General features: G+C 38.1%; 2 protein-coding genes across 11 annotated transcripts in view; one reads left to right on the forward strand and one right to left on the reverse strand.

Moving 5' to 3' along the window:
• Nucleotides 1-191: 191 nt before the first annotated feature.
• Nucleotides 192-19,761, forward strand: CEP95 (centrosomal protein 95). Of its 4 annotated transcripts, XM_074847672.1 has the most exons (23): nucleotides 192-276; nucleotides 2,105-2,233; nucleotides 2,803-2,910; nucleotides 3,819-3,932; nucleotides 5,150-5,258; nucleotides 5,755-5,864; nucleotides 6,614-6,748; nucleotides 7,566-7,780; nucleotides 8,217-8,286; nucleotides 8,887-8,981; nucleotides 10,182-10,303; nucleotides 10,607-10,736; nucleotides 10,918-11,032; nucleotides 11,863-12,041; nucleotides 12,319-12,411; nucleotides 13,288-13,438; nucleotides 14,588-14,748; nucleotides 15,250-15,324; nucleotides 15,844-15,996; nucleotides 17,089-17,235; nucleotides 17,332-17,403; nucleotides 17,475-17,659; nucleotides 18,201-19,761. In XM_074847672.1, exons 1-22 carry the CDS (start codon nucleotides 255-257, stop codon nucleotides 17,649-17,651), a joined length of 2,682 nt encoding a protein of 893 aa, XP_074703773.1. In that variant the 5' UTR covers nucleotides 192-254; the 3' UTR covers nucleotides 17,652-17,659; nucleotides 18,201-19,761. The 4 variants fall into 4 exon arrangements, with proteins under 4 accessions (XP_074703773.1, XP_074703772.1, XP_074703774.1 ...); XM_074847671.1 differs by lacking the exon at nucleotides 18,201-19,761 and having other exon boundaries at nucleotides 17,475-18,142; XM_074847673.1 differs by lacking the exon at nucleotides 18,201-19,761 and having other exon boundaries at nucleotides 15,874-15,996; nucleotides 17,475-18,142.
• The window catches only part of SMURF2 (SMAD specific E3 ubiquitin protein ligase 2), an 83,965-nt gene continuing 63,098 nt past the window's right edge, over nucleotides 2,945-23,811 (reverse strand). For 3 of the 7 annotated variants that reach the window (XM_074847676.1, XM_074847675.1, XM_074847677.1), the window contains one exon: nucleotides 19,727-23,630. In XM_074847676.1, the coding sequence (XP_074703777.1) occupies nucleotides 23,531-23,630 (100 nt within the window). In that variant the 3' untranslated portion in view covers nucleotides 19,727-23,530. Of the gene's footprint in view, nucleotides 3,137-8,233; nucleotides 8,284-14,768; nucleotides 14,829-15,945; nucleotides 16,216-16,958; nucleotides 17,018-17,443; nucleotides 17,478-18,700; nucleotides 18,842-19,726; nucleotides 23,631-23,811 lie in introns of those variants that run through there. The other 4 variants (XR_012626034.1, XR_012626033.1, XR_012626035.1 and 1 more) reach the window with 4 other exon arrangements.

The raw sequence follows: 23,811 nt of genomic DNA on the forward strand, positions 1-23,811 counted from the left end.
TTGAGGCACAGGCTCTCTTCGGCTCTCTTCCCCCCTCTCCCCCCCCCCCGTTTCCATGACAACCAGCTCGGCCACAGCCCCCAGCAGGGACCCGGCCGGTGCTTAAAGAAAACAACCCCCGGGGGCGGGGCATCCCCGCCCCTTCCGGTGCAGCCTGCCCAATCAGCGCGGAGGACGCCGAGAGGGGCCATTTCAATTCCCCGGGGCGGGGTAGGGCGGCCCCGGTCGGCCGTTGGTGCGCGAGGCGCCGCGCCATGGGCAGCGCTGAGGAGAGAGGTAGGGGCGGCCGGGGCTCCTGAGGCGATCCCTGCCTCTGCACCGTGGGCCCCTCCGGGATTCACGGCCCCCCCCCACGCCTCGCCGTGCCCTGTCCGCCGCTGGGTGATCGTGGCCTCTCCACGCCAGCCTGTGGGGCCTTGCGGTGGGGCGGGTGCGAGCTTCGTGCCTTGCAGGGGGAGGCAAGGTGGAGAGCTGCTTTGTCTCTCCCCTCCACCTTGTCATCCACCTGCTGCTCACACCGTCCATTTTATTCACGCATGCTTTTCCTTAGAGCTCTCTCTTGCGTTGTTACTTTTTGAGCTCTTCATGTCAACCTCCCGTCTCCTCTCTTGCCTTTAAAGCCCTCTGCCCGGTGACACTTTTAAATAGATAAAGCTGGAGATGAACAGTAACTGAAGTTTTCTAAGACATATCAGTCTGGAGTGTAGGAGGTGCTATTTTAACTTTTCATGTGCTTGAAATTATTAAAATATTAAGGTAAAGTGATTTCTAGAACTGAGTGAAGAGTAGAGTGATAGAAAAGTAATACTCCCTGTGCATGGAAGAGTAAAAATTGTACAAATTAGTTTCTATTGTAGTAATTGTATGCTTTTTTTCCCTTCCAAAGATGACTTACCCCTCGTCTAGTAATTTAAAGTCCTCGATAATATTTGTTAAAATACTGTTTTGTTTGCAAAAACAACACGTAGGGGGAAAATCCAACATTGAGAGATCACAGACTAACAGAGATGGAGATATTTGATCTTCCAAGTTGATACTGGAATTGGGTGACAAGACTGTAGAGGATACACGTGCTTCAAAGCACTCTGAGTTCAGGACACAAAGTTTTGGGAAAATCGGGCTGTTTATGCACACATCTCATTGAGCTCAACATAACATGAAGTTGGTGGGATCAGCTCCATGTTCTTGTAATCCCTAACGAGCAAACTAATAAAAGTAATCCTTGAATTTAGCTTGAACAAAGAATACTTATGTTAGGAGGGCTGTCGTTGCCTAAGAGTATTAAAGAAACTGGGCTTGTAAGAGAAACTCATGTTTTTCAAAAAAGTATATGTAATTTCTGATTCTTGATAAAAGAGGTATCAAAACTTATTTTATTAAGTCCTTCAAGGTTTGGAATTCCTGACTATGTGGTCAGTCCAAAATTTGCTTTCCATTATGTGGAAGAAAAAAAAGTAATCTGCCCAGCCTGTGGTACTTCAGTACCCTTCAGCTCTCAAGTCCAGTTGTGCTATGACTGTGTACTTGAACAAGGTCCTGGTGTGTATCATTCCTCACTCCCTGTCCTTGCTTCTATCTGAAAGGAAAAGTTTCCTGAAAGGAGGTTGTAGTGTGGTGGGTGTTGGTCTCTTCCAAGTAGCAAGTGACAGGATGAGAGGAAGTAGCCTCAGGTTATGCCAGGGGAGGTTTAGATTGGATATTAAAGAAACCCTTATTCATTGAAAGGGTTATCAAGCCTTGGAACAGGCTGCCCAGGGAAGTGGTTGAGTCATTATCCCTGGAGGTATTTAAAAGATAAGTAGATGTGGCACTTTGGGACATGGTTTAATGGGCCTTGGCAGTCTTAGGTTTACAGTTGGGCTCAATGATCTTAAAGGTCTTTTCCAACCTAAATGACTCCATGATTCTATCTGAAGTAAATAGGGCATGGAGCAGAAAGCATACAACGTTCAATATTTTGGGTGATTGGGATAGGATGACTGGGGTCAACCACCTATGGTGGAGTTAAAGACGCTTAAATGGGTTCCATCTTTCACTGTAACTAACCATGTCTTTATTTCTGTGTCTTTCAGTTCTGACGTTTATATGTTTTACTTCTTAATAGATTGGGTTGATGTTGCCAATGATCTTTTAAGGAGCTGTCACATAAACCAGCACATAAAGCATCTCTCAGAATGTGGTGCTGATGTGTTTGTTCGTCTTTATGAGTCAATCTTAGGAGAAAAAGTACCAGGTAGGAATGATAATTTATAAACCTGCTTTTTTTTTTTTAATCTGTATATTGTAATGAACAATACGAGTTTGCAAAACTTACTACAGATGTAGGGTTTTTAAAATATTTGTGTCCTTCCAAAGACAAACACGTAAGATTGTCATTCTTTAAGAAGATTTAAGTAATATTGGCCAATTTTTTTTTGGTTTGGTTTGGGGTTTTTTGACTGCAAAGAATGGCAGCTATGAAGGGATTTCACTAGTATAGCTGCAGCAAAACTTCTCCTATTGTAAATTAGGCCTTGAAAGCCAGACATAGGCACTTAAATACACATAAATACTTTAGTAGTCTCTATTCTTGAATCTGATACTTCAGCTGATAAAATCCTCACATCTTCCAGGGGGTGTTATAAGTTTGTACTCAGTATTTATAGAAGATTTTAAATAACCATATGATACTTGGCCTTTTCACCAAATACACAACGTATTAAAAATGCTAACTTTTAAGTGAAAGTTCAAGTAGTTTAGTCAAAACATCTGCAATAAGTTATCCATTTAGATAGCCTAAAATCTATTATTTATTTTAAATAGATTTCATAGCTACTCCTAGAAGCCAAGAGGATGATGCACATAATGTACAAGCAGTAATAGATTCCCTGGCATTGGACTACTTGCAGGTCAGCCTGTCGCACATCACTGGTAGGTACTCATTTTAATGTAGACAAACACCAGCTGAATATCTGTCTGGTTTAATTTGAACATTTTATAAGAACCGTATGTTATAAAGCATATTTTCATACTTACGTGAAAGGTCTTTTTCCTGTAGTGAGTGTCATCAAAACACTGAACCCTTGCCTTGGACATCAGGTTATAAATTTAAACAGCAAGCAGAGAATAAATAAGAGCTGTCTTGTATGACACAGACCTGTAAGAAATGTTAGTTAACTATCAATCATACTTCACTTGTCTGCTAAAGTGTTACCCAGAGTCTGTTACTGGCTCAGTATTTTTCTGTATGCATTTAAAGCTTGGAAACTGGGTTGTAAAACATGAGCCTTGAATTTCAAACTTGTTATTGAATTTTAAAAAGTCAGTGAGTAAAGACTTGAACTATGTTGTGTCTGTTCTTTGTACACAGATAATAGTTTCATTGAGTTTTCATATGTATAGTCTCGCACAACATAGCCTGCAAAGAATGAAAACTGCTTGCCTGATATGAAGTATCTCTTTCTAATTTGGTCCCTGTACAGTATGGCTGGTATTTGTAATCCTGCCAGTCCATAGACTTGGTTCATGCTATAGCTAATATGTATAAGAAAATACTAAATACCAACTAACATTGAAAATATCCCTGGGGTTTTTTTGTGTGTGTGTAAGCAGGTATAGCATCAATAAACTTTCACTTATTAGGACTGAAAATATGCAACTTTAGAAAGCTTTTAAGATACCCTAAGCTTATGTATAGCCATAAATGAGTGACTAGTTGTCTTCTGAGCTGACACTTTCACAAGAATTTCTAAGTGCTCTTTTCCAGAAAACTCCTGCTTTTGAGAATTTTTTTTCTGTGAAGTACTAATTATTAATATGTGGCAGTACCTTCTCTTAAGGTGAGAACATTGTGAAAGGAGAAAGAGAATCTATCAGAAACCTCATTGAAATATTTGATGGTCTATTAGAGTATCTTACAGAAGAAGTCAGTGAATCTTCTTCTCAGAATGAAGGTGAGTAGACAGATGTCCTAGTTTAAGGTATCATGTTCTGTTACTACTATATTATGGACAGCTTTCTTTTTCTATTTGTCTGCTATCAAGTTAGCTTGCTGAGGGCTTAGGTTCTCATGACCATAGTTCTTGGTGTTCATGGATGGAACACAGTTCCCATAATAGGTAAAAACTGTTTCTTTGCTGTTCTCCTCACTAGCAGCTACAGGAATGATGTCCATTTGAAGATGTAAGCTTTGTGAAACCTTGTTTTGGGATACCCAAGGTGTTTCCAATATAGTGGAGATTTATTTGGTGTGTTTGTCTTAACCTTGACAATGCAGAAGAAAAGAAGGACTGAAACTTTCCTCCCCCCTCCACAGGGGGAAACTTCAGTGGCTAAACTGACTATTTACATTCTTTATTGTCATAATAATGATAAAATAATTTATTTTCCCCAAAACTTGTTAAAAGGCAAGAACTGGAGAACATAACCTTTCTGCTTCATTCTTGTGGCAGAAACCTACTCCAGACAATTCATCCTCAGTTAGTATGTTACTTTTCAACTTGTAAGTCAAATGATTTATGGTTAGGATTTGGGGAGGGAAATGTTGACTTTAATGGGAACAATGAGCAAGTGTCCCTTTTACTTACTAGGAGACAAACAGGGGGGATGACTTAAGCTTTCCTGTGAAGTGGGTCTTGGGAGCAGATCCACAGCAGGGGCTATTTTGAGGAAAAGGCTAAACAGGGCAAGAGAAGCAACTCAGCCCTTCAGAGGCATCATGGTTACTGCGGACTGAGTACTGGCCTTCATCTCTTAAAGCTGATAAGAACTGTCATCACTGGCTGTTGTGCCCTTGGAGTAGAGGGAAGAGCACTTGGTGGCTCAGACAGTTGCCTCCTGACCTGTTTCACTGTGAGTGGCAGAAAAATGGCAGTAGCAATTTCAGTGCCTGTACGTCTGCTTTTCCCTTCTCTCAGACTGCCAGTGTTGCTACTCAATAGGTGTTAGCGGCTCCAATTTTCTAGTTATAAGTACAGGATTTAATTCCTTCGAGGAAGGAAGAAAGGGGTTATTTATAATTGAAACAATAGGGTATATGATAGTTGTATCACTTGTAAAAACTTACCATAAAAGTTGCCTTAAACTCGTTTGATGATATTGGCAATAGTACCTGTTAGTTAATAGGTAGAAGTAGTTTTCCTGAAACTAATTGCCTCTTGATTTTTAACAGATGAGGCAAATGTGCTATCCAATAATGAAATTCAGATTGCATCTCAAGAGCAGCTGGAAAGCAATGCTGGTCAACTTAAGCAACCTTCAATATTCTCATCAGGTGAAGGGTAAGAACAATTTTGAGTATTTGCATTGACATAGTGATTGACTATGATTGACTGTCTTTTTGTGTATCTGTAGAAAAACTAGTCGGTTTTTAATAGTATGCAAGTAGGAAACATACTGATTACATAAGTCAAATGGAATGTGAGGTAACTTTCTCCTTTAGTTAGATCCAGAACTTCTAGAAATTAGATACAGAAATTTTTTGCTCTTGAAGAGTGCTGATGGCATTTTGTTCCCCATAATTTTACTTTGCATGTGGAATGAAACAAGTTGAAAACATTGTCTCAGTTTTAAATTATTGTATTTTAGTTAAACTGCATTTGATTTATCTTCATGACTTCTGCGTTGATTTGTTTTGTAGAAGCTGGCCTCTAACATCCTACACTATAATAGCCACCTACCTGAAGTAGAGTTGCTACTCTTCTGCAGCTCCATCTTGTGGACTGCAGGAACAAAGACTTCTAGAGTAAATATTTAATGGCTTTATGTTCCTCTTAGGTCCCAGTCAGAATTTTTTGTTCCATCTTGTGATGCAGATGGGTCAGAATCTACTAGTGAATTAATTAGACTTGGAGATACTGCTCATTCATTTTCCAAGAGAGAGGAAGGTGAGTTTGTATGAAAAAAAGATTTAAGACTACTCTGTAGTAACATTTCTAGGCTTTTTAAAAGTTATTTCTTCCAGACAAATACTTTGTTTTAAACTCTTATTTAAAAAAAAAAAAAAAACCTAAAAAACCCCAGCCCAACGCACAATAAGGAACTATAGTTGATCTTGCTGAAGTTACAATGTAGATTTCTTTAAGTATTCTAGACTGGTTTTCATGACTCCTGAGCTACATTATCTGGATAAAGGTTTGTTGAGTTCTAATTCAGTTCTCCCTACAAAGGCATTTTATTTTGTTCAATAAAACAAGAGATTTCTGAAGCCTTTAATTGGTTTAATTTATTGCAGCAAAATGTATTATTTAAGACTGTAAAAAGACTAGCAAGTTCATTCTTAAAGAAAACTTGTTAGAGTGTGTGCCACTTAAAAACATAATGGGGGGCTCTGGAACAAATAACATGCAGACTACTTAAATGGAGCCTATTCCTATTTCCTATTTTTCCTATAAGAATATTCCTATTCTTATTGGTGATTAATCTCTCCAAGTAGAGGCATAAAGAAATACTATGAATTATGAAATTTTTATTTAATAGAATTACAAGTAGGAATTTAACAGACCTATTTTGATTATAGCATGGATTGCTAACACCAAGTTATTAACATACCAAACATGAAGATTGTCCATCTAAACAGTTCATTGCAAGATGCTTTATAGGTTTTAGTTTAATCTTTTTCAAACACCACTTCTAGAATTCCAGTTGCCTAAATTGTTACCAGCAGAAAAGGACAAAGGGGTGGAAGAATCAGAAGACGCAAAGGCTTTTGCAACATTACCTAGACAGTTCTCTGAAACTGAAAGGGCCATTGTAAAGGAAAAGGAAGATGGTGAGTATTCATTCTGATAGCTTATTTATCTGATTTTGACTAAGGGGTGTAGGAAACTAAGGTAGTGTAGAGGACAACCTTAGTCATGGATGGAAACACTCTAGTTATATTTTGAAATAAATTATTTTCATAAATGTTATATTTTAGTGTCCCAGAGTATACAAACTCTATTATCTGGGGTATGTCTGCTTAGCTAGGATTCAGCTTCAGCTAGGTTTTTTCCTTTTGTGGTTCAATAAGCAAAATACTAAAAGTAAAAAGCCCTTGTGGATGATCCTAGCATTCAAAATCATGTTCTCAAGTGAGCTTTCATGCTGTTCTTAAGGACAGATATGAACAGATTGAGTACTGGGTGAATTATTCTGACAGGTGGCAGCCATCTTATCCAGTTGTCCCTGGCCTCTGCTGACTATGGCTCCATCATTGCCTGGAATTCCTGCCCCTGAGCAGGCATTCCCTGCGTGTATCTAAAATGACTGTGGGGAAACTAACAGCAAATTGAAAGATATTTACTGTGTATGCATATAGCTACACCCATGCAGTATGAGAGCAGTATATTCATATACATATATACAGTCTTGAAAAACTTGGTGCTCTTAGAAAAGTAGTGAGACAGAGAGGGGCTGCAGTATGTATCTCTAAACAGAAGTAACATTGTAAGGCATAAAAATGTTACCATGCTGTTCCATGCAATCCAACAAATATGGTAGTTAACATTAGATATTTAGATACTGCCATCTAATATGTATGCAGAATATAAAAAACTGCTTTGGGAAATAACGCTTAAACTTCAAGTTCTTTGTATGTGTCTCTTAAGGATCAATGGACTCTGTTCATACTACTGAGCCTCAAAAAGACAATTTGAGTGCCAGTGCTACAAAACTTGGGGAGCCTATACAGCAAGCCATTCCTTTGCTACCACCATTTCAGTCTTCAGAAGCCAGACCTCATTATCCTGGATGGAGAGATTATCAGAGTTCAGCCAGCCAGTCAGCAACCTTGGCTAACAGTGAAGGAGTGAAAATTCCTACTGTAAGTAAAAACCTATCGTTTGATTTCTTTTTTTTTTCTATTAGTAATCAATACTGATTTCATTTTAAAACCTTTTAGTGTACTTGCAGAATGGGAGTAGTTGGTCTCTGAAGAACAGTTCTGAATGTGTCAGATTTTATCTTCAGTTCAAAGAATTTTTGGATTGTGGATTCATTCTTCACTGAGTATCCAGAGAGGAAGTTAATTTGAGGGGTGTGTTTATATATTATACACATTATTATACACATATACATATGCATCTCCATGATCAATGTAAGCGCACAGCTTACAATATAGTAAACAAAATAATTACAGTGTATTTTTGTTTATCTATAAAATCAGCATTGATTTCCATATGCAGACAAACCTAAATATGTGACCTTCCTGCCAACACTCTCCTGTGAATTTACAGAAAACATGTTGGTTTTTATTTCAGCTTGAAAAGTCACTTACACAAAAATCTGAAGATGTTTCTGGTAGTCTTCCTCCATCAAGGAAAATCACTGGTGAGAGAAAATTTTGCTTCTTATAGGGTAACTCTTAAGTGTCAAATGTTGCATTTATTTTTATTGGCACTACAGGAAACATGGTTTTGAAACTACTGGGGCATTTTTTAAATTCAGCCACAAGTTCATGTTTTTATCTCTGTTTTATAGAGAAACAAAAATAGGTTACTTTTAAGCTGTTCACTGTGCTGGAGAAAAAAGATCTGTGTCCCCAGCTCAACTCCTTTCTTAGTTAATCCAGTTAAGATGGGCCTATACTACAGAAATCTCTTCTAGCAGATAACTCTCATGTCTGAGCTTATTCTGAGCAGAGAAACATGGACCAGACAAACCAGTTTCAACTCTAGGAAAAAGCCATTAACTGCTATTGTAGGAAAGGTTTAGAAGCTAGTTTTCAGTATTTTTCTCTGTTGCCTGGGAAACACTGCTTACCTTTCTAGTTTCCATAGCATTCCCATGACACTGAACATTCAAAACCTGAGAAATTACCAAAATGATTGTCACAACTGTGTAACCACAGTTGCTTTGTCATTGTGTTCTCTTTGAATAATTGGGTTCCAGAAGCCATGGATCACATCTCTTTTTACTTGTTCCCCACAGTGCGGTCTATACCATCAGCTAACAGTTATCTGTCATCTGCTGCTGCTGTGGGAGACAAGGTGCTGTCAAATGATGCTGAGGACAATGTGACAAAGGTAGATGTTGCATCTTTTCCTTATTTGTGGAAGTTCAGTCAATATTTTTGGATTTCCTCTTTAATTCTCCTGATATCTTGTGGCACTTCTGGGCTTTTTTCAAACCTGCTTTTGGCTTGCTTTCTTAAATATACAATCAGTGATGACATGTTGTGACTATGACTATGTACAGTTTGTAAGCCATGCCAGTTCTTTCTGGAGGTGTTTGCTCCAAGAAGTACAAGTGCCAGTACCTCTAGAGTTCTAATTTATCACAACCAATCAGTTACTAGTTATCTTGGGTTTAATCAAAGATGTATAAATCACAAGACTACAGTCATGTCCTTTCTCTGAAGTGTATCAGTATTCTAAATTAGTAAGAATTTTCTTCTTCTGGGGTTGTTCAGACTCCAATAAAATTCAGATTTTCTCCCTTCCTAAAGATCACTGAACTGGCTGGCTATATTCTTTCATTTTATTTCCTTGCATTTTCCTTTGCTTTTCACAAACTGAATAATGCAAAACCCACAAATTGATCAGCAGGTGCCATTCTGTGCTTGCAGAAACATATCTGTATAGGAAGTTCCTTGCTCTGGAAAACACTTTTTGCCTTCTGCAACCACAAGAGGTACTCACAGACTTCATTTGTTCCAATAGTTTCAACAGCCTTTACTTCTACGTTGTCTGTTTAAAACATTGTCTCTGTTTAAAACTCATTTTCCATTGGTGTATTTGCAAGTTTATGCATGCCAACCCTGAATTACTCCAGTTTGAACAGATAAGTTACCAGGCAGTATTAAACCAGTGTAACCAAATGGTGTGAGGACATAAGTGTTTTCTTTAGCCTATAGCCAGTGAGGTTCAGCTGGCTTGCGTTACTGGGCATTAGTCCCAGGCTAATGAGATAGTATGTAGGGATATTCATATAACTTAACCTAGGCCTTGTTCTTCTGATTCAGTGGTTTAGCTGTAGATGATTCTTGGAACTGATCTTCTATATTTTTGCTAGTCTATTTCTTTAAACTTCTAATTCTATAAAGTACACTATCTTCAGTCAGACTTGGACATAGAACTACTTTTTTGATATATATATATATGTACAATCATAGGGTTTGACATGGTTGTCCTACAAAAGCTGTTGTGGGATCTCTCTACTCACATGACCGATGGTATTTCTGAGCTTTACTGTGGATCTTAGTTTATGCTTACTCATTTTCCTAGGTTCCTCAGCTATATGGGACTTCTGCATCTGGTTCCTCGTTACATCAAGAACTCTCACTACGTGCTGAACGAGTAACGCGAAGTCAAAGACCTGAATCTAGATATCTGCCTAGAAACAAAAGGCAAGTTCTTTTTTTTGGTACTGAACTGAGCTAGCATGTTCATATGCATGGCCACCCAGGTGCCTCCCCTGCCCCATCCTTGGCTGCATGACAGTAAAAGGTTAATTTTAACAGAAAGATTTCCTGTTTCTCCTGACATACATGCATTTTCTTAAATACAGTTATAGGCATTTACAGATTCAGCTTCTACTTAATCGTATAAAAATGTGCTCACACAAAAAGTGAACTGGAATTGTATGAGGTAATGCTTATCTTCAGGTTTTTAGAATAGAAATTAAATCTGTCTGTTTCCTGTTTTAGCAGATATGAAAATTCTACCACAGATTCACTTGAAGAGTCTATTTCCCACAGAACAACAAAGGAAAAGCTATCCAAGCAAGAGCTTCATAAAGTGTCAGAAAAACTCTCTTGCAGGTTAAATGAACTAGACTTAGTAAGTGAAATCTATTCTTTGTTGTATCTGAGCAATCTAGCCTTAGTAATGATAGCAGAGAGAACAAGAATGTAAAGTAAATATTGATGAAAAGGAAATCTGCAACTAACACCTGAGTTTAGACAGTTCTAAATTTTGAATGAACTATTGAACCTGACCTTCAAAAAAATCTATCCAATAGATGTTAAAGAGAGCTTTGGGTGGGCACTCCAGAGAAGAAGAGTTGACAGATGAAGACAACCTGTCTCAGCATAGTGACAGTGTCATGGATTATCGACAAAGGAAACCTGAGCGAGGTAACAATTCTTCTGCCACTGAAGTATTAGGATGGAAAGGAATATTAAAAAACACAATTCCTTCTCATGTAAAGCTGATACACTGAACTACTCATAGTTACTAAGTTATGTATTGTTAGTTCACTTACATTTTGTCTTAGATCCAAACCTGAGCAACAGTAACAGAATTAGAATTAAGGTCCCATTTAATACTTAAATAGCTATGGTAAAACTTTATGAAAAATACAAGGCAAACACAGCTGCAGTAAAAAATGTACAGAAAGTGGGAGGAGGAATAGAACACAAGCTCACTGATCGCACTGGGATTCTGAACTGAGGGCCAATTCACAATGTACTTCACTGCAGATTCTTCTGGATCAAACACAGCATGTACATCTAAAGTATCTCACAGACATATTGTGCAGTGTGTGTGGCGGTGGCAGTATGATTAAATAACCACTCTGTATGTACTCCAGGCTATAAAACTATCATAGCTTGTTCTAATCCATGTGCATGCCATTGCAAGATGGAGCTGTTTGACCCTGGTATATAGACGGTCTCTCACCTTGAGCTACATTCAGTTGTCTTTGCTGCTTTTTCCTTTCCCAGCTTGAATATCTCCTTGCTATCATATAAGCCCTAAAATTTGTGATTTGGGGCAGAGATAATTCTAAAGGCAAAGGCTTTAGCTTTTTATGACTTAATTTGTGCTAAACTTTTTGAATCTTATGCTGTGGAAAGATTTGACCGTGTGCTTTTTTTGGGGATTTTTTTTTTCCCCCCTCATGTCTGGCTGGAGAGGGGTTTTTTTGTTTGAAGTTAAATACTCAATGAATTGCCTTTCCTTACAGACACACCACATCTAAGGTACCCAAGCAGGCCACGATCCCTTTCTCCATCCTCACCCTCATCTCAACATCAACTCTTTTCTGAGTTGGAAGATAAACTCTGCAGTAATGGAACACGACAAATAAGGAAAATACGCAGCCAGTTGCAAAAAGAGAGGGATGAAAGAACAAAAAAAACAAAGGTAATTTCTAGGATAGACCTATCGGTCATTCTTACTAACAGTTATACTGAAACCATGAAAACTGAATGCTCCTGCTTAATGGTGACATCTGGCCTACTTTCGTAGTTTTGTACTGTTGTATCTGTAGACTGCTGAGAAAAAGACTTAAACCCCAAATTTAGCCAAAAAGAGTTTGAAGTGGAGGAAGCTACTTTGACCCATACACCAAACACGTTAATGAGGTAGTCATATGGACTGATTATTTTCTCTGAAAATTCCTTTTGTTTTTATTTTCTAGGCAGTTGCTAAAGCTTATGACAATGAACTAAGAACTTATGAAGCTAGGGAGAGGGTGAGGCTTTCCAAGGTTGGAGAAATCATCAAGGATAGGGTATGTGATGCACTACAGTGATTGTTGGTTATGTTTTGGTTGGTTGGTTGTTTTATATTTGTCTAGATGATCTGTCCAGACAGCAGATATGTCTTTTGGGTGCAAAAACTCCTTGACTTCCACTGTCATAATTACAGTGCTGTATACTACTAAAGCAGTAAACAGAAGGACAGCTTTTCCTGAGATAGGTAGAACCAAGGGACAAGTAGAAGTTTTGGCACTATATATTAAGAATAATACCTATTCTTATGGGTAACAACCACCATGTTTTTCACATCAAGTGGTAACTTCAAGACGCTCAGATTTAAAGAATTAAAGCCAAGTAAGCAAGTAGGTAGCTTCCATAGACTGGCCTAAACTTCCCCACAGACAGGCACTTCACACACATCCCCAACAGCTAGGGTTAATAAGGTTGGAGCCCCTGTACACTGTAGTCAATCTGCTTAATATTGCCATAGTCATATTTAACTACTCTGAAAGTTGGGTTTGTGCAAGGATGATTCTTTAGGGTTATGAATGTAGCAAAGGGCTGTTTTTCTACCTTCTTACTACTGGAACAGCAAAGGACCTAAGCTGAAAAGCTCTGTCACACCAATGTAGACTGCACTGGCCCTTTTCACAACCTTTGCAGAAGCAGTCCATAGGCTGCTGCAGTAATGTTAAGAGATGAAGTTATGCAATAGTGAGATTTAACCTTTATTTGAACCCTGACCTGCATTTGGTAAACTCTGGCCTTCTGGAGAATCCAATACAGTATGTCCAAATTCTCATTCTAAAGTTTCAAAGACATTTAAGTTCTGATATCCAAACTATGTGATCTATCAGTCTTTCCCTTTCTCATACCTGTTCTCCATCTGTTTTACATCTGCTCCTAAGGAACAAGAATACAAAGAAAACATCTTTAAAGAACCTCCAAAAATGCCTCAGCCAGTGAAAGTTTATTCTAGAAAAACCACACCTCGGAATCCCAGATACAGCCAGTGGATTCCAAAACGAGGGACTGTGAAGCCAAAGAAAGCAGCTCCAAGTAAGAACTGCAAAACTATACTTGGTGGAAAACTGGCATCTTTTGAAAGCATGTGTTGAACTCCAAGAATAAAGGCATCAGTCCAACATATACCAGTCAGCTGTAGCACTTTCCCCTTCTTATGACCTCTATATGTCTGGATTTTTGTTAGGGAAGATAATGCTTTAGGTAAATGTAAACCACCAATGCACAATCAAAACTGTGACCCATTTGCTACCTCCTTAAAATCCTTTGGATTCTTTTCAAGGCTTGTTTCCATTACTGCTACTCCTGTGCTTGTTCCACTATAGTCTGAGCTCAATTGTTGGTTGGTTTGGTTGGTTTTTGGTTTTTTTGAGCATGTAACAGATTTAAAATTGGGCCTTTAGCTTGAGTGGGCTGCTGCTGAGTCATGTACAGGTAATAGAGCAGGATCTATCAATTGCTATTCTCTTCAAGCCCCTGCCATGGTGGTAACACTGCCACTGGTTTTGCTGAGCAAGTGATGCCTCAAGAACAGCCAACACACAAATCACAGGCTCAGGTTTGGTAAACAGCAACATGCTTGCTTAGGTATAAGAGTGTAGTATGATCCCCTACATATCTCAGTGTTATTGAAGTACACTGCCTTTTTTTTTTTTTTTTTTTTTTTTTTTTTTCAGTGTTTAAAGGGCATAGAGTTGGTTAGTACCCATTTGTTTCATCTTCCCATCATCTTTTCCTGCCAGAAAAATCAAAGATGTAATGGGAATGAGCTGGTTGCAAACCAGTTTTTTACACCTGATTACTTGATCTGGATCTGTCACTACTACTGGTGTATTAGCATTATTTTAAGTTGAGACACAGATAAAGATGGTTAGAACCATTTAAAGAAAGAAGGGGATACTTGTCTTAATTGGTGGTGGGAGGGAAATAATGGCTGAGCTATAAAAGCAATTCTTTAGCAGGAAAAAAAAAAAAACAACAAAAACTTGGGATTACTTTTTTCACCACTGTATTGAGAGTGATGTTATGTCCTGCTGGGTTTAGCTTGACATCATAACAGCATGGTAGTTGTATATAGTGTTCAATCTAAAATATTTCATAACTTAGGCTGACACTGTTTGGAAGAATTTACCACTAAATGTATTCTCCAGGAATTTATTGCTTACATCTGTCTTTACCTTGTAGTGAAAGTAAGAGATGATGACCTCCTATTTCAGCTACTGGAAGAGTTTCCCCACCTGCATATTTCCCACCATACTATGAATAAAATGTGGCAGCAGCAGCTTGCACATACTGAACAACTTAAGGCAGCTTCTGGCAGAACTAAACCAAAACTCCAAAATGAAGTGAGCATTCTTATTCTTACCTTCTAAGTGTCAGCAGGGATCGCAGCTCTGACAGAATAGTTAGCAGTCATCGGTTTCTACTGAATAAAATAAAAATAAAGTCATCCTGACTCTTCATATGCAGCATAGATCGGGTACATGCACATCCAAAGCACAGTATTTAACTAACCCAGCTCAGATGTACATCCTTCCACAGGGTAGGTTCAACATGTGGGTTCAACTTTTTATCAGCCACTTAAATATAATGTTCATTTTTTGTACTAGTTATCTAGTACTGCCTAGGATTTTGGTATTGCTTTTTAAAATGCATTTTGTAGTTTCAAGTGCTAGTTCTGAACAGTCTTTTAGTTTGAAAGTTAGGTATGAGATAGAAAAGTTGATTAATTTACGCATGGTAACTCTCAACACAAAACATAGCAGAGGGGCAATATTTAAAACCCCTACACACAACTGCCTGTCCTGCAGAATGATGGAAGTAATCAGCTTTTTTTAAACCTCCAGGTTCAACAAGCCCTGAAAAAGTACGAGCATCTTGTTGCAATTATTAAAAAAGATCAAGACCACAGCAAGAGACTAGTAAGTTCTTCGAAGGATATTTGTTACTTAATACAAAAATTTCATCTTGAGCTAGCTGGAATGCATATTCCCTGGTCCATGAAAGTGGCTTTTTATCTTAAACAATTTTAGGCCTCTTTGAGTAGCTGTGGTCTCAAATGTCATGTAATCTGTTTGTTGTGTGGCTACTGAGGTCATGGGAATGGAATATTATTATTATTATACTACACTGTTGCTTTAAAAGTACAAACAAGTTCTAAGAATATGCAAGGAGGCGAAACTTCAAGCTCCTGGTGTTGCTGATAAAAATGCTAGCTACCATGGCAATGCTGACTCCTTAATTATACGGTGCTCTTGATGGCACCACTTTGCTAAATCAGTGGTGCCTAAAGCTTCAAACCATAAATGCAGTGTAAAACTGGGGTAGGGAGAAGGTCCTTAGTAAAGGACCCTATTTATTTAGCAATGATTAACAAAGCTTCACCTGCACCGATAGCAGTTGGAAGCTTGGTGGTCTTACAGCTACTGTTCTCCATTTAGCAAGAATTTAAGCAACGTATCTGCCGACAGAAATGGGCTCAGAATAAAGTGAGAGAGAAACGCCAGCAAGTTGCTCGAGCCAGGAAATATTATGAAGATTACCGGGTTCAGTTGCGTGCCAAGATGATGCGGGCTAGGACACGGGAAGAAAGGGTAAGTACAAGATGTCTTGCTCTGCAAGTGTGGAATTCTTTTTTCGTTTGGACCCCAGTGCTGGGACCCACAGTCCAGTAGTTCAAATAATGGTAGAAGTGGACAGAGAGCAAGTCAAGTGAACAGAGCGTAGGAGATAGGATCAAATGGTTGGTCAGTCGAGGCCACAGATGAAAAGGTTCCTTCTTTGGAAGCACTGATACAGTTTAGGGCAAACCACTGTAAAACAAGAAAGGATGGTTTATGGGGTTAAGAGAAGGAGAGAAAGGGTGAAGTATCAGTATGGAAAAACAGGGCTGGTAACATGAGAAATCAGGGAAATGAGTTTTCAGAAACAGTAGGATTAAGAAGTTGTTCCTATAGTTACTATCCAAAGAAAACAATCTAAATCTTCAGTTAAGGAAACTGATCAAAAAGACAGCTTTGTTATTCAGTTACATTTGTTAAACAAAGCAGACTTTGACAGATACGATCTCTCATTAGGGCTGGACATCAGAGCTAAGGAAAGCAAGTAGAGTAGTTAAGACTTTGCAAGAGTAGATACAGAATTCTCACCTTTTAAAGTAAAAGACTAGAAGTGTAGTGCATAATCCACTATTAGTGATTTCAGAACTGTTTGCCTCAAGCTGCACTGTAGCTAGTGAGTGTTTTTTTGTATAAATGGAAAGCCTGAGTACAGGCTGGATTTCCTGCTATTGGAAATCTGGATGAAGGTCCTGAAGTTAGACAACAGAATGCAGGGTGGGCTGTAAATCACAGTGCGTGTTCAAAGACTCTGGCTTGCATTGTCAGGTTGTCTGGAGTGATTTTAAAAATGTAATATACATTTGCTGCTCTAGTCCCTTTCTTAGTCATATGACAACATAAATTTTTCATGTCAGTTTGTCAGAATCTCAGTTAAGTGAGAAATACAAATACAGCTCAACTGTATCTGTGCCACCATTACTAGATAGATAACTTACTTTCTCACGGGCAATGACCCACCTTCATGCGATCACCATTCCGTCAGGAGATAAAGCAGCTGAAAAACGTATATCTATACTTAAAAGTGTCTGGGAAAGTTTTAGGTTTGCTTTTTTTAATTGCTGGCAGATATTTAAAAACTTATTTGAAGAAGGCTTAGAAATTCAGAAGCAAAGACTGAAGGACCTGAGAGCCTACGCTCAAGAGAAGCGTGCTGAGCAAAGGAGAGAGCATCAAAATGAGCTGGAGTCTATGGAGAACTATTACAAAGATCAGGTAAAGCTTCATCTGCATCAAAGACAGTAAATATTTTTTTACACTAAAGCCCTTCTTTTCTTTAATTGGTTCAACTCAAACACATGTTATGCTTAGTTTTCCATGCTAGCAGAAGCTTTATCTCAAGAACGCCAAGAAATCCAAACCAGAGAGAAAGCACAAGCACAAGTAAGTCTTTTTAATTTTTGTAAATGTCTTGTCTTTTTACCTGCTGTGGCTAATGTCTGTATTTTCTTTAGATGCTACAGAAAACAAAAAGAGAATTGAGATCAAGGATGGAAAAGGAAATACAGCAACTGCAAGCAGCAATAATGCAAAGTGATGATGACACCTTTTTTCAAGAACTAGAAGCAGACAGACTGAAATCTAGACTTCAGATGGCTTCCTTTCAGTACAGTAAAAGCCATTTCTTGTAAGACTTATGGTAAATATCACTGCAGTTCTCTGGCTAAAATGATGGGAATCTTTGAGAGTTGCTGTAACAGGAAGATGGTGTGTCTGTTTTTCTCTAAAATATCTGGTCTGTCAGTTTGACGTGTCAGAGGTGTAGCTGCTGGGATCTGGGATCTCTACAGCACTTTTATGATCACTAATAAAGTTTGTGAACTACGTTCTACCTTCTTAACAAGGCTGAGATAATGTTGAGCTCAAGGAAGCAGGATGAAGTCAGTGTGCTTTAGTGAAGTTATCTTAGTGGAACAGTGGAATGCTAAGCCTCCTCTACACCTGTGATGGTTCTGTTGTTGCTGGAGTTGAAAAGCCCCACTGGACCATTAGCCAGAAATTACTGGATTGGAAAGCTCACTAAGAACAAGATGATCTTTTAAAGAACATTAGTGGTTCAAGTTTCCTGTGAAGGGACAAGTTAGAGAATGCTTGCAATAAACCTGACAATATATTTAAATTACTGATTTTTTTTTAAGGGATACTTATTCTACACAATTCATGTTTGTTTGCAATTTTAGTGTTACTGGATTGTTAATGGCAAAGCATATGAAGTACTACTTCCTGCGCTACAAGGGTGTTTGAATAGAAAACAATGAAAGTTCTTCTAAAGCAGAAAAAGATGAGCTGCTGCAAGAACTGAAATGTGGGAAGGAACTGTGGACAGCATTCCTGATTATTTTCAACAGGCATATACTAATAAGTGTATGCTCTGTAGGTATTTCAATTGTTGGATTTCATGCCAGGGTTTCAAAACTATGTAAGCCCATGTGTAAACAAGCAAAGTTTTGTTTCAAAGGATCTGTTTCAGAAGGGAGTAACAGTAATGCTATACACAAATGGCCAAGCAATAACAACCATGTTGCTCTTAGAAGCAGATTATTTGACAAAAGTTTTGCAAGGGTATACTTGTATTTAGTACCCTGTTTAGTTTTTTTCGGGAAAAGCAGATCAGTTCTAGTTCTGTCAGCATGAAGCTAGAGTAAATAGTGAATAAAAACTCCCAACATTCAGCTTTTACCTTACTTCAGGTTGTAAGGTCTGCTTCGAGGCAGAGTAGGAGCTGACAATAGGCACTGCATCTGTCTTTGTAGAATCATCATGTGCTATAAAAAATACACTGGTAGAAAATTCAAGTCTCAGCAGCCATGCATTATGGGCCCTTTGAGATGCAAACACAGAGGCATATATACTTAAACTGAGAACAGATTACATTAAACCAAGCTGATAATTAGTGAAGCCCAGTACTGATATGTTTTCCTCTGCTTGACAAAACTGCAATTTTTAAATAGTTTGTCTTGTTAATGAGGAGGAATAGAAGTGTAATTTTAAAAAGGCTCTAGTATAAGAGTTGCTTAAAATTGCATGTGTGAGAAATGATACAAAAATATTGGAATTAATTGCATTGTGTATACAATATTTAAAGCTTGCCATGAGATGGTGTCTCTTATGGAACTGAGAACACACTCAGTGAATTAAGACTCAATGCATTGGGAAGAAAAAAGCCTCCAACAGCTGGAGATGCTTCCTTTTCTGATGAAATAAACCAGCTAGCAGTTAGAGCATCATACACCTCACTTCAAACCAAACCCAACATACACACAACAAAAAACCTCCACAAACCAGAAACCCATACCCTGACTTTAACAACCCTTTCCAGGGAGTTGCTACAAGCCGGGCTAATTTGAAGTCTTTCTGTAAGGGACAGTATTTACCAGCTAAGTTGATAAAATTTAACAAGTATTTACTAGATTTATTTACCTTTTTTCTTCCCTTAAGATGGTTTAGCTTTGCTGAATTTTGAGAGGAGACACCTGTTCACCAATGTTGAGAAAAAGTCCTTGCCAGGACATGCACACCATTACATGACAGCCAAAAGTAAGACCTTTTTGCTTTGACTAGAACATGTAGCACAATCCTTGTTGTACATAACAGCATGTAGAAAGACAACAAGTTTTAAGTATTTTCTCCCAAAACAAAGCTGAGTTACTTTAAAATGATATTGTTACATTTTAAAGTAAATATTTGATTAAGAAAAACTTACAACTTTTAAAACCATTGATGCTGTGACAGTGCAAACAGCATACAATTTATTGCTCAACTTCTGCATGGGTACATACATTAAGTACTTAAAAACCATTTTATACAGATTTTTTTTTGTTAAAGCTCATGTAACAGCTGGGTGAAAATACAATGATACCAATGCTAAAACACTCTGTAATAAATACAATGGAAATGATAAACTAAGAACTGTCAGTTTGTGGAGGAGTAATTACACTTGTATAAACTAATTACAACTACAGACAAAGCTCTGAGGATGTGGTAGAGCCAGAAACCTACTACATAGTGTAAAGTACAACAAATGGCACCTGTTAACTATATGGTGCTGTTTAAAATCTGAAGCCATTGGAGCATGCTACATTAAGCTGTATGATGCATACTTATGATATAGAAGCAAAGCTTTTACTTCCATCAATGCAGCCAGTTTAAACGCACCAGAAGTTCAATACAGATGTAGTGTTGTAGAACAAGAATTTAGGAACGGCTTGTGTGCTCTGGACTTTAGTACAACACAAAAATTTGGTACAAATAAATCAGTTTAGGGAAACTGAAACTATGTGCAAAAAAAATTAGAATACATACTGTACAAAGCACCATTACAAAACTCTTTACACCGAGAAATTAAATCCTCTGAAACTCAACTGTGTACTGTATATTTGAAATCTACAAAAGTCACTGTTCATAATTAAACATTCATAATGAAAAGCAACAGCATAAAACCATGATGTGACATCTCTCTAAAACAACTAAAGACTGGATAAAGTAAAACCCAGTAAGAGGGACACATTGAAATAAATATTCACATTAATCATGGGGTGAAAGTCCAAGGTTAAAATGCAATATTAGGCTTAGCACCTTTTTGAGGGGAAAGTAGCTGACATGATCTTGAAACAAAATTCTGCAAAGGAATCAACCCTTTAACATTTTCAGATAAACATCTGACTAGGTGATGAGGTGCTTTAGTTAAAGCTCTCAGTCATTATGAAGGTAGAAAGGCACTCAAAATACTTGGTATATTCATCCTCATCTGTCAGCTGTGGAAAGTCAAATGTAGATTTGTCTAGTTTTGCCTATAATATATTAAATTTACAATATTCACCTGTGGCAGTTAAAAAAAATTCTCTATGCCATACCAAAATGTTTGGTAGAACAAACAGATGTACTGCTAAGGCTGCTGTGAAAATGAATCGTATTTATCATCTGATCTAGAGTCTATATTCTGCAGAGCTCATCTCCTCCCTCCTCAAAAATGCTTCTATGACACAGGGATGGCCATAACTATGCGTTTAATAACTTTACCGACCTAAGTAGGTTGACAGGGAGAAGGTTCCTGGGCGGTGGGTATAGGTGATGTGATCAGGAGACACTACAGAGAGAGTCTTTAAGTAGTGCTGAGGTGAGGAGAGCTGTCTGGTGCAAAGGGAACAGCAGCAGACCTTCCCCCACAAATCACCTAACAGAGTCCTGACTTCTCCCAAAAGCTGGATCAAAGCGGATTTTACGTTTTTCATGTTTCACGACCAGGGAGGCTGCAGCCATGGCCTGAGCAAGAGCAGGGTGGGGAAATAACTCACTTAAACAACATTGGAGTATCCATCCTGTGAACAGTGGTCAAAAGAACCTGTCTCTGTAAAGTCTCTGTAAATAGTAATTCACATCATACCTCAAAACTTGCGGGGGGGTGAGAAGAGGTCTTTGGGACTGCCTAAAGCAGTGGTCCCAACCACAGGCAGCAGTACTGAGTAAGAAACACACTGGGCAACAACCTACTTCGCTCTCCCAGGCAACCCGGACAGATGTAGTGGCAGCTTCTCTGGTAACAGTGTCACCTGAAAGCCGTCAATTAGGGATCCCAACTGTAGATGCAAAGGTACCAGCCATTTTACATGAGTGCAACAGTCCCTTGAAATGAAGAAAAAAGGGGTCTGATATATTTCAAACCTGGCTGTCAAAGCAAGTTTCTTGGCTTTACATTTACATCCCTAAGTAGCCTCATCTCTGCAGCCAGCCCAGAATGGGAAGCAAGTCTCTTAGAACAAACCTTCCAGCAACAGCTGTACAAAAAAAAAAATAATCAAATGAACATGTGGATTTGGCTCACCAGATTCTTACCACAATTCTACAAAAGTAGTCCATCGCCCACTATTCTAATACACAACATCCAGTAGTAGTTTACTCACTGTGGCAGTCAGATTTGGCAGAACAAAATTAAGTTCAAGCTCCATAGAACAGACAGAATTAGCTAGTTCACTGTGTGACTTACACTGCAAAAATGGAACAGCTGTTTACATCCCATTCTTTTAGCATTTTCAATACCCTTGACTTTCTTCTCATTGGCAGTGTAAAAATAGTGCAGATTTGATGATTAATTGTAACCCAAGTTAAAAAAACCCACAACACTGATTGGAAAAAACCTGCTACTTACTCCAGATATTCTCACTGCTGAGAGGAGAACGCCACCATCTCTTAAGCAGACTGATCTATCTACACACCACGAGCAGATCATACAGATCTTAACTGAGAATTCCCAAACTAACTTCAAAGTTCAGTTCCCTCTACTGGTAGTGCATTTTATTCCCCTTTGAAGAGATCAACCCATGTTATAATTCATATATATACTTACTTCCATCCCTACAAACAATAAATTATGTGCTTTTAAAACCTCATTTTCAAAGCACATTACACATATTTCAGTTAATACACCATTTTTTTTCCTTAGTTGTAACTTAAACCCACATGTCATGAGCAGCTAGACAAAGATTACAACATGTTTTACCTGATAAATCTTTAGCATCAACAAATATATAACTCGATTTGGCTGCATTCAAACAAACTTTGGTTGACTGGACAGGATGGGTTCTGAAACAAACTGCTGACAGGCTTCTGCTGTCAAATATCACCTCATCAGCATGCTTAAAAAGTTGAAAAATGCAGTGTTTAAATTTCAAGTCAAAAGCAACAAAAAATACTCTTGACAGACTTGTTAGAAAAATGCTGTTTTAAAAAAATCAAAACATCTACTGTTCAATAAAAAAGGTCTATTCCACATATTAACACAAGTACTGTACCAAATACAGTATGTGTCACTCACACTAGAAATTTTGTTTAAGGAATCTGACAAGTGATATAAATAGGACCCCAAAACAACGTATTTGTAATTCATGCTTGAAAAATATAAAAAAGCCCCCTGTGGTAACATTTAAGTTGAATTTACATTGCAGAATATAATGTTTTACTATAAGAAAATGCAGTTAACATGTAAGTGGCTTTAATTAAAAAGATTAATGATTCTTTCAGCCAATTTTATGCAAAGTTAGAATAATCCAAAATATTTTTTCCAAAAATAGCAGGTATAGATGCTGTTCAGTATCATACATTTAAAACAGGCTGAAACGTGACTTGTACCGACTGCTGAAGTTGTGTCTTGGTATCTGAGAATAGAAATCAGGTAGGCAAATATAATAGATTACCTTTTACAAAAATAGTAGTAGTCTTTTAAGTATAGAATACTGCTTAACTGTTGAAATGTAGGAAAAGTCAGCATTCTGTATGTTCAAGATATTAGTTTTTAATAGCAGCTGAATGATCCTATGGCAGGAACCACAGAACCTATTTTCTTGAAATAAAAAAAAAAAAAAAAAAAATTCCAAAGTTGTCCTTTCCCTCCCAGTGTCCTAGTGTAGAAAAGGGAAAGTTTCCTGTATTTCAAGCATTTCTTGAGTCTTGGCTGAGGGAAGGGCTTTCTGGCTGACAGGAGTATAAATAGAGTCTCAGGTAAGCCTGTGAAGGGTCATTCCACAGCAAACCCACATGTTTCTTCAATGGCAGTTAGCAGCTTCTCGTATAGCTTGTCATAGCTTTCGTAAGGAGGAATGTCTATTCGGTTAAAGCTGTGGAGGGAAGGCAGAAAAGTTTCAGCCATCTGGAACTTCAAGCATCACCTAGCAAAGTTCTGTTACACTATTTAATGTACTTGGAAAAAAATGACAAAGCAATACTTAACAAGGCCAACGGAACTTCATATAAAGGCAAATCTCTAGTTTTCATACCTTCACTACTCTGTAGCAGATT

Source organism: Strix aluco, chromosome 21, assembly GCF_031877795.1.
Source record: "Strix aluco isolate bStrAlu1 chromosome 21, bStrAlu1.hap1, whole genome shotgun sequence".
NCBI classification, from domain to species: Eukaryota; Metazoa; Chordata; class Aves; order Strigiformes; family Strigidae; genus Strix; species Strix aluco.

Bases quoted from the DNA above. Each gene is read 5' to 3' on its own strand.
- CEP95 (XM_074847672.1), top strand. From the start codon at position 255: ATGGGCAGCGCTGAGGAGAGAG. The intron at 15,325-15,843 runs GTAAGTTCTTCG...TTCTCCATTTAG, and splicing joins AAGACCACAGCAAGAGACTA to CAAGAATTTAAGCAACGTAT. The intron at 17,236-17,331 runs GTAAAGCTTCAT...TGTTATGCTTAG, and splicing joins AGAACTATTACAAAGATCAG to TTTTCCATGCTAGCAGAAGC.